This window comes from Mytilus edulis, chromosome 6, assembly GCF_963676685.1.
Source record: "Mytilus edulis chromosome 6, xbMytEdul2.2, whole genome shotgun sequence".
NCBI lineage: Eukaryota > Metazoa > Mollusca > Bivalvia > Mytilida > Mytilidae > Mytilus > Mytilus edulis.
Window position 1 is genome coordinate 1,691,863 of NC_092349.1, and position 10,454 is coordinate 1,702,316.

The 10,454-nt window shown below is 31.4% G+C and overlaps 1 protein-coding gene across 1 annotated transcript; it reads right to left on the reverse strand.

The window, feature by feature from the left end:
- Positions 1–1,829: 1,829 nt before the first annotated feature.
- LOC139525936 (uncharacterized) lies at positions 1,830–7,014 on the reverse strand. Its single transcript, XM_071321139.1, has 5 exons — positions 6,901–7,014; positions 4,988–5,100; positions 4,264–4,369; positions 2,825–2,973; positions 1,830–2,017 (listed from the first exon to the last, which is right to left on the reverse strand). The coding sequence occupies exons 1-5, from the start codon at positions 6,947–6,949 to the stop codon at positions 1,874–1,876; spliced, it is 561 nt and encodes a 186-aa protein (XP_071177240.1). The 5' UTR covers positions 6,950–7,014; the 3' UTR covers positions 1,830–1,873.
- Between the last annotated feature and the right edge of the window lie 3,440 nt (positions 7,015–10,454).

Sequence of the window (10,454 nt, forward strand, 5' to 3'; positions counted from 1 at the left end):
GGATGTTTCCTAGAATTTTTTGTAATTTTGAAATTTTACGTTTTACGAAAATTTGGTTTAAATGTCTTTCTGTGTTGAATATCTGTTCATTGATAATTTCGACAAAACAATGTATTCGTAAAATTGCCTGTTTGACAATGCGTGAAAGACTTTCCTCGCACTCTTAAGATTACACATCTTTATATTTATATTGATAACTATCATAGCCTTCAAACGATTCTCGTGTTTTTCATATCATGAATATATCAGGCTGTAAACGTATAATGATTATTTAGAATTAAAATAAATAAAGAAATTATATTCTTTATTAAACATAGTGTTAAATCAATTTTACCTATTGTTTGTGGCTAACAGCTGACGCCTCAAGATCAATAGTATCCAAACTCATTCCAGCAATTGTTTTGAGTATTCTCTATTTTATTGTCAATACATATCTTGTTTATTTGTACTGTATGTTATGGTGCATTTAATTGTAATATTTAACATTGCCATCAAAGTGCGAGGTTTGGATAGCCACACAACCAGTATCAACCCACCATTTTTTTCTGAACATTTCCGTTACAAATTCAGGAAAATGCCCATTGTTATATGATAGTTCGTTTTTTTTTATGTTACATTTTAGTGCTGTATTTCTGTTGTGTCGTAGTTCTCCTCTTGTAGTTGAAGTGTTCCCCTTTAGTTTTAGTTTGTTACCCAGATTCGTTTTTCTCTAAATCGATTTAGAATATTCGAACAGCGGTATTTTGCATTTATGTATGCTGTCATACGACAAAATTATTTTTATGTCTACCTGTGCGAATTTCAAACGCGCAATTTTACACCAGTAATGAAAACCTTCTTTCATTCATGGGTAGACTTTACATAGATAAATTCAGCCGTATAAGAAAAGCAAAATGAGAATGTTAAATTTGATGTATGCCTTTTTGTGCTACTTTGTTACATTTGTTGTTTATGTAGTGATATTAAGATGATAACACAATATTGACTGTTGTACCCCTATTTTTGACATTTTTACTCTTTGAGTATGTTTGTTTTGTTCATGTAATGGAATTTGATGCGACTGTCATACAAGTGAGAGGTTTAGCTAGCTATAAAACCAGGTTCAATCCACCATTTTCTACATTAGAAAATGCCTGTACCAAGTCAGGAATATGACAGTTGTTATCCATTCGTTTGATGTGTTTGGACTTTTGATTTTGCCTTTTGATTTTTGATTTTCCTTTTTGAATTTTCCTCGGAGTTCAGTATTTTTGTGTTTTTACTTTTTATACTACTGTTGCCTCTATTTGCTATGAATCATAAAAGTTCTATTTATTTATTTGCCATTTTTATGATGTTGAAGAATATGGATACACATACAATCAATTTTGATTCTGCCATTGAACGGTTGTAGAAATTCTGTGTATTTATATTCTTCCATATCAATAAAATGATTAAACAAATATCCTATCTGTTCTCTGTTATCTGTCTCATGCTCTGATTCCTAACATGTCTTTGGCTATACTTTGTTGTCCTTTTTGGTGTATAGTTCTTCGTATTTTTGTATAAGCTTTTTATTTTCAAACATGTTTGACTTCGAACATTACTGAAGAGACATTGTTTGCTGAAATGTCCATCATTTGCATCTGGTGCAGAAAAATCAATTAAAAAACGTGTATTCATCATACACCGTGGCATATAAGTTTTTCTTTATCATTTGTTTATTAGGCAGAATGTCTTGGAGTGAGGTGAAATCATTATGTGTTTGTAAATAATTATAATGTTTCTGTTTACAACAAGAAATTCAACTTGATTGTTTGCTTAATTTTTTAAATTAAATCAACAAATATCGTACATTATTTTTAATTGTTTAAGGAACTGCTTGGACACTAATTTAACAACTGTCTGCATTGTACCACTGACATTGACGGTTTTTCCTTTTACAGATTGCATTGTTTAAGAAACAGTGTAATGCAACGATCGCTGCTTGACCATTCATATCTGGCGTCTTGCAATAAATAGATCCTGAGCTAATATCCTGAAAATATACAAAGCAACGTTTCAGTTAACGGGTGTACTATATATTCTTAAAGCTAGCATTCAAATATTAATGAAAGAACCATGCAAGGTATGCGTCTTCGTTTATATCAGTTCCTCTCATTTAGGTGACTTCTGTATACCATATGGTTGTTTTTTCTTACCTATTTATTCTTTTAAATAGGCTGCCAATGATTCTCTATTCCTTATTATGTATGTGTTTGGTTTGTCCATTGTTCTCCATTATGTTAAACAAAGCCTGTAATTCAGTGGTTGTCGTTTGTTTGTGTGTTGCACATTTGTTTTTCGTTCATTTTTGTACATAAATAAGGCTGTCAGTTTTCTCGTTTCAATTGTTAGACGTTGTCATTTCGGTGCCTTTTATAGCTGACTATGCGGTATGGGCTTTGCTCATTGTTAAAGGCCGAACAGTGACCTATAGTTGTTCATTTCTGTTTTGTTGTCTCATTGGCAATCATATCACATATTCTTTTTTATATCGTTTTGTAGGTTTTTTTTTTTATTGAAGTCTTATCTGACCATTACAAATTGATAAAACTGCAACAACCGAATAAAAATCATCAATAATAACTAAGTATTTTTGTGATTTTACTTTTTTCAAAGTCAGAATGTGATTTTAATTGATATATTATCAAACGGCACTTTTGTCACCATGTGGGTGTCATGTGACGCTTAGTCGCAATTAAAAAAAAAGTAATCCTTCTCAGTCAAAAATGGTTTTTAAAATTTCCAAGACTAGTAATTTGATTATGTTGAATGGAAATTCGAGTTTAATTCGTTTACTCACCGTACATCCTCGATTACAGTTTCTTTTATATGTTTCTCTTCCCCTCCCTAATAAGTAGTTCCGGATCAAAGGCCTTGTCGCAAGGTATTTCATATTATAGACAATATCTGATGAAAGGCTTCGAAATCCACCAGCTACAGTTTTGAGTCCTAATCAAAATATTTGACATGTTCACTGATTGATGGCTCTCAATTACATATGATATAGTACTGAAAAATATCTACACAATAACGTTAATGACATATTAATATCTAAATTTCAATGAGCTGAACCATGGTGAAAATCTAGTGTCTTTGTTTACAATATAGTAGACCTTTTCAACAACTCTCGACACCGACTATTGACACATACAGTTTACAGGAGAAATAGACGGGTCGTATTAAAGATAAAAAAATCATCCATGTATAACATGCATGTATCAGAAATATACATTGAAGTACATATGTACTTCATCTTCTATTTTAACGATATCAATAAAACGAATATTTTGCGAACAGCTTTTGTTGACTATCTGTGGTTTCGCCATTTTCAAATAACACTTATCATTTAAAAACAAAAGCATTTGACCGTCAAGTTAAAAACAGAATCTATTCTAATCCGAACCTATTGCATCTCCGATAAAACGATTATTGATATCCAGTTGTACAATTTTCAATGCCGGAAGCTTGCTTCGCTTGCCAATAGACGTCAGCTCATTTTTCGATTTAAATTTAATATAACAAGTAAATACATTTCATCGTCCCCATAGTTACAAAGTTACGGATAGAAAATTTCAACGGGACCATCTGGCTCTTTTCTCTTTTCTATTTTTGTGCGTGATTCTATAGTATTCGTCTATTTATGTCTATTCTGTTAACCCCATATAGACTCTCATTCATTTTCAATTTAAAAATAAAATAATATCGCTGTGATAAAAAAAAAGCAACGTGTTGTATTTTCCTTTTCAATTCAATTATTGATCAATGTCAATTATATACAACCATTACTATCAGGATCTACTTACCCTTCCGGAGCACCTGCGATCACCCCTAGTTTTTGGTGGAGTTTGTGTTGTTTATTTGTTTAGTTTTCTATGTTGTGTCATGTGTTCTATTGTTTGTCTGTTAGACTTTTTCATTTGTAGCCATAGCGTTGTCAGTTTATTTTCGATTTATGAGTTTGACTGTCCCTCTGGTATCTTTCGTCCCTCTTTTACTACTTTTGAGACGACCACTTACATTTTAAATGCCGTAGTCGTTGTCAGATGTAGGTGTAGACAATTGTTGAACAGATATAATAGTCAGGAGGAAGACTTATCAGTCCACACGATGCAATATTAAAACCATACAAATAATTTATGAAGACATTCGACTAATTGGCCAACAAACGTATCAGGCGGGTTATATTATACATAACAATCACGCAACAATAGCCAAAACTACATAAACACATCCAAATACCTGATAAAACATATTCTTCTCCAACAGTGAGGTTGAGAGAACAGAGGTCACGATTCCCTGTCGTCTCAACTATTACCTCCTTGTCTGACCTCATCTGGAAAGGTCCCTGTGAAATAAAATAGCCTTTAAAGTTATTACCTTAAGAGTATATGCAGTAATTTATAAAAGATATTACTGGTATATGTCGGTGAGACAATAATCCCAATATACAGTGACACAAATTACAATAAGGTCCTCAATGTTCTTCAACTTTGTACTTGTTTTGCTTTTTAACTGTTTTGATCTGAGCGTCACTGATGAGTCTTACGTAGACGAAACGCGCGTCGGCGTATTAAATAATAATGCTGGTACCTTTGATAACTATTTACACTACTGGGTCGATGCCACTGCTGGTGGACGTTTCGCCCCCGAGGGTATGACCAGCCCAGTAGTCAGCACTTCGGTGTTGACATGAAAATCAATTATATGGTAATTTTCTATAAATTTCCTGTTTACAAAACATTGAATTTTTGTGAAAAATTAAGGATTTTCTTATCCCAAGGGTAGATAACCTTAGCAGTATAAGGCACCGGTTTTTTTTAATTTTAGGTCCTCAATGCTCTTCAACTTTGTACTTGTTTGGCTTTTTAACTGTTTTGAATCATTATTTTGTATCAAATTATAATCCTGGTACCTTTGATAGCAAAATACTGTAAAAAGTTAGCACATTCACTTTAAGGTTTACCTTCAACTTCTTCATGACAAGTATATCATATTTATACACAGCAAGATTATCTGTCCCTGCATCGTCAGGTGGTCCGTCTATTCTATTGACACTGTTTACCATCGCATGGATAACTAGAAAAGGGAAGTATTTACATGATAATATAAACATACAATTTTACGAGTGATAAATATATTTGTATATTGTGTTTGCTAAAGTACTTAATATGTACAATGCTTAGAACCCTTTAAATTATTTCTTCTGCTGGTCACTCTGATTGTTTGTTTAATACAACATAAAAGTTGTAGCATTATTATTTTCTGAGTAAAACACGATACAACTGTTCTTTCGCGAGATGTTGAGTCTGATGCTTTTTCTGTTGTTATATGTGGCTCCGTTTTTACTTTTTCACTTTAGTAAAACGTCTCTTTTAAGAATGACTTTTTAAGCCTGAGGGGTAAATTAAGAATTTGACATATTCTTATACAATGTCAAATCTTTGGAAACGTTACCTTGACATTAGGTATTATATAAATTAAAACTCTTGTCTCTGTAAGACTTGTATACTTTTTTTTAAAATTTAAGTTCATTCATATGTGCTGGAGTTAAGTGTGAGGTTCATTTTTAATAACTTAGTAAACAATTGTGTAGGGGCCAGCTGCCTCCATCATCTGGGTGAGGGATTTTCTAGCTGGGTTGAAGATCAAATGGTTACCTTTAGGGATTGCCTTCTATTTGGTCGGGTTGTTGTAACATTGACATTTTTACCTTTTCCATTCTTGATTTGATGTATACTATAGACCCACATAAACATCTTAAAAGATCCTTTTAATTGAAAAACAATACACTTATCTTCACTAAGGTTGTTAATAATAAGTCCATAATTACCTATAATATGATTTATCGCTTTTTATGCATTTTCCTTCGATCTTTTTTTGTGATAATATTTCATATCATGCTGATCGCTTGAGATGGACAAGTATCGATAGAAACTAAGCAGACACATGGCGTTGCTAACAAAATTGACATGAAATTGACAACGTCGTCATATGTTAAATAGCGATAAACAGATTATCATTGGTCATCTCAACTCGATTGTCTTTCTCGCTTTCGCCATCCCGGCTCAAGCGAGAAAATCAATCTCGTTGAGATGATTAACGATAATCTATAAATATATAAACGAAAACAAAAATTCTTCACCTTTTCTAAGAATATAGTACTTATCATCTTAAAACTTATTATTTTAAGGAATAATTTGACAATATCACAAGTTTGGTGTTTTTCATCTCAACTTCATAATATGTTATTGGCTTAATTCTCTTAATTGCAAGACATGCTGTTACATTTTTTTCTACAGTGGTATACTTCTACTTTTAGAAACTACAAAATGCATATAAAATAAAGTGTTATAACAGCTAAATTGGATATTAAACAAAATCGTGTCTGTTTTCCTTTGAAATCAAATTAATTTACAATTTTGAAAAAAACATACAATCGGATTTGAATCAATCATTATATATAAAGTTGAAAATATGTCTTACTTCACAAAATTTAGTCCTGGTATCTATGATGAGTTTATTATCAAGCGTTATAATCATGATAATTGCAAATTTTTAATTTTATACATTTTTTTATTGATTTCTTATTTCTCAATTGCGTCATCATTATGTTTAATCATGTATTTGTAACTCGTTTGAAACAATCAAAATAAATATAAGACATTTTCATGTTTCGGTTATTTGTGCTATCAATTCCAATTGAATGAATATTTAAATAGTATAAACCGAAATCGTCGTTACAGTCATACTTGTATTGAAAACTTTGGAATGTACACGATTTATCGTAAAGAATATGAATCAAAGCGTTCGTTTATTCTCAAATTAATTAAAATTGATTGTGTCTCTGACATATATTATACTTTGGTCCTAACTTACCAAAACTACTGCGACAAAATTTCCGTTGAGGATGCTCGAAAGACGTCATGCAACCAGTGACATTTTTTAACACAAGAAATGATAAAAAGAACAGACCACTCGACACATACAGTAAACACAACATAATGACAATTCAAACTGTAGATGGAAATTTCTGTGAGTTTTTGTTATTTATACGAATGATAATTGCAAACAATGAAAACATATATAACGACCAAGCAATACATGCCACGTCTGTTCAAATATATACTTTCAAAAGTCAAAGGTCACATGATGATAGCAATAATGAAATATGAATTAGAAAGCATATTAATAACAAAGACTAGGTAGAATATACATAACAAAGAAAATAAGCTTAGACAATTGCTTAGTCACATTGTCTTTAAACGTGTTTGAATGTACCAGATGGACACACAATACGTTGTTTTGTCTTTAAAGATATGAAAGACACGAACATTCCGGTCAACGAATTAAGACATATATTAATATCCTCTAAAATCGAATGGAGAAGATATACTGATATGATTTCACGGAAAAGCGTGTCTTTGCATCTATCCGTTTTATGAATACACATTATATATGATTGCAGCTATAGTGAAAATCTACAAACCACTTGATAAATGCCAAAATATAGATACATGAGCAACATCAACCTCTTTAAATCAAATGTCCAAAATAAGGGTGGCAAAATATTCTGCTGTGAAGCTTCAAGGACGATGAGTAACCAATCACAGTATTTCAAACTGCTGTTTAAATAATTAAACATTAGTCGTTTTTCGTCCCTGTGTAACATTCTGTTCGGTGTGATCCAAGGATCCGAGTTAAAGGCTGTACTAAAACCTATAACATAACTTTCATAGAGACTAAGATGAAAAGTTGATACAACATTTACTAAATGAAATGAAAAAAACAAACATATAGCAGCTCATTTCACAAGACATTCAAATACGACATGTCAAATATTCACACCAAGGATGAATTGAATGTAAACACCGTATTGTGGGTGTAACATTTCGCGATAAATATGAATGATATATTAACTCCGCATTCCTACATGATAAATACACGCAGATGTCCTCGTGGATTTAAATGTCTCTAAATATTTCACCATGATCGATACCGGATGTGTACTCAGAGCGTTTGAAAGACGTCATGTAGGAATAAAATCATAATGCTGATACCTTTGATAACTATGCCAACAATAACAACTTATTAGCTTTTAGTATGTTCTATGAACTTATTTCAAACTTTCATCATCATTTTTTTCGACTGTGTTGAATCCCTTAAGATTTTTCCTCAACACCGTGTTGTTTTTATAAAGGGTGTGATATAATTTTTTGTTTTCTAATCCCATATGGTTGCTAACCCTATATGGTAACTAACCATGTATTTCTGTTAGAACATCCTATATCAAATATACACTTGTAGTCCATTACCCAATCATATCCTCATATTATATAATATACGAATAGTGCATTTTAAAAAAATATTGTGATATGCATGATATGCTGGGATCATTGTAAGTGAGATAATCATTTCAAGAAAAATATGCATCTAGATGTCAACAATCATTTAACTGAAATTGGCAAAGGTATTGACATTGAAAAAGAGGAAATATTAGTTATATAGTAAAAGAGGAACGAAAGATACCAAAGGGACAGTCAAACTCATAAATCTAAAACAAACTGACAACGCCATGGCTAAAAATGAAAAAGACAAACAAACAACAGCACACACGACACAACATAGAAAACTAAAGAATAAACAACACGAACCCCACCAAAAAACTAGGGGTGATCTCAGGTGCTCCGGAAGGGTAAGCAGATCCTGTAAAATTGGACTAGCAACAGGTTAGACCACGGTCTATTTATGTTTTGTAATGGACAAATATGCTATATGATATGTTGTTGTTCATTTCTTCCTAAAATGAGTAAATTGATATAAAAATGTTTATTCCCTTCTTAATCATGTTTATTGATAAATTGCTGTTTGTTTTCTCATTTCACATGTACGATAATGTTATGTTGTTTGATTCTTTCTCAAACATGTTATATGATGTTGTTGTTGTTATTGGTTTTGGTAGGCGACTTACTTGTGTAGTAAATGCGCCTTAAATTCATATAACATAAGTATTATGTATATATACTTTCAGTCCTTAATTTATATTTAGTATTACGTTTTGGCGAGTTTTATGTCAAACTTTGGCGAACATGGTTGACTGAATTACTCAGAAATATATATATATGTTGAGAGACAAAAAACAAAACAAACAAAAAACATAACAGAAGATACATGTAATAGGAAAATGAAAAAAAAGCAAAAAAAAGCAAATGATAGTCCCTAATGAAATGCTTTATTTATTGATAGGTATCATAAAATTATTTAGAAATGTAATCTGGTTATTCACCTTTGTGTCGTCTCTGATATACTTATATAAAAAAAAAGTATATTTAGAAACATGTACCAAGACATGTGCTAGTTAAATGCAACCAATGTTAGGACGTTTCCCTCAATTGATGTAGCAAATAATGAATCCTTAAAGTAAGGATTGTTGAAGTTATTCCTTTTCCATAACGGCAAGTTCCGTCAATTTATTACAAATAAATTTCCAAAGACATACTGGTATTTAGTGATTCCTCATTCCCTGACGAGAAAAAAATACTTCCGTCATTGAACGAGGAATCACCCCTACCTACACCCTTAATCGCCTATTTAGATATATATATATATATGGAGCAAAAATAGAAAAATATGAAAAAAACATTTTGTTGTAAGTACAGAGAATGTCAGCGAAACAGAAGTGCTGGGATGTGCTGGGATATATAATTATACAATAATCTGTGTGTGTTTGTCTAACTGACATCCTCTAGTACAAATTTTAGATTTTTATCATTTTATTGTTATAGAAAAGGATTTAACTCTTGTTACAATTCTAATAATGTATGAGCGTAGTGATTGTGTCTGTGTTTGTGTTTGTTTATTTTTCTTATTTTCTATCAATATGAATATGACTATAGTTGTCAGTTTATGAAAATCGGAGAAGACATATTGTATTTTCCGTTAATCTTTAAACATATAACATTTAATAATTAAGATAAATGTTAGTGGCACTTTCATAAAAAGAAAAGCCTGTAGTAAATGTTTCTATAGTTAAATATCTGAGCATAGTGTGTTGTGTTTGTTGTCTTAAAAGATATGACTGCAATTTTTCATTGTAGAGAATTTTAAAGTGATGTTGTATTATCCCTCAATATGCACTGTTAACTTATCTAGTATACTAATCTTCAATAGATCAGTGTTAAAATTGAATGTTGATACTTGTTAAAATTAAATGGGTGAATTTCATGGTCAATTCGTACTGGTGTTTGAAAGGTGAATGATTTACTGATGTATGACACAGGTAGAAAAAGTCTGTTTGATTACGCTCAATGGACTGACACAAAGGTGAAGTATGCATTGCACTTGTGACTTGCTTGTGATTATTATATATATATTTTAAAAGGAAATTATTTCATATTCGGGTGAGTTTTTCATTTATCTTTAATCTTGCTGGT

What these genes read in the sequence shown, in the direction of transcription:
- LOC139525936 (XM_071321139.1), bottom strand. Translation starts at nt 6,949, where the DNA reads ATGACGTCTTTCGAGCATCCTCAACGGAAATTTTGTCGCAGTAGTTTT. An exon ending in TTGTCATGAAGAAGTTGAAG is followed by an intron (nt 4,370 to 4,987) that starts GTAAACCTTAAA and finishes TTTATTTCACAG; the next exon opens with GGACCTTTCCAGATGAGGTC. An exon ending in ACTGTAATCGAGGATGTACG is followed by an intron (nt 2,018 to 2,824) that starts GTGAGTAAACGA and finishes GTATATTTTCAG; the next exon opens with GATATTAGCTCAGGATCTAT.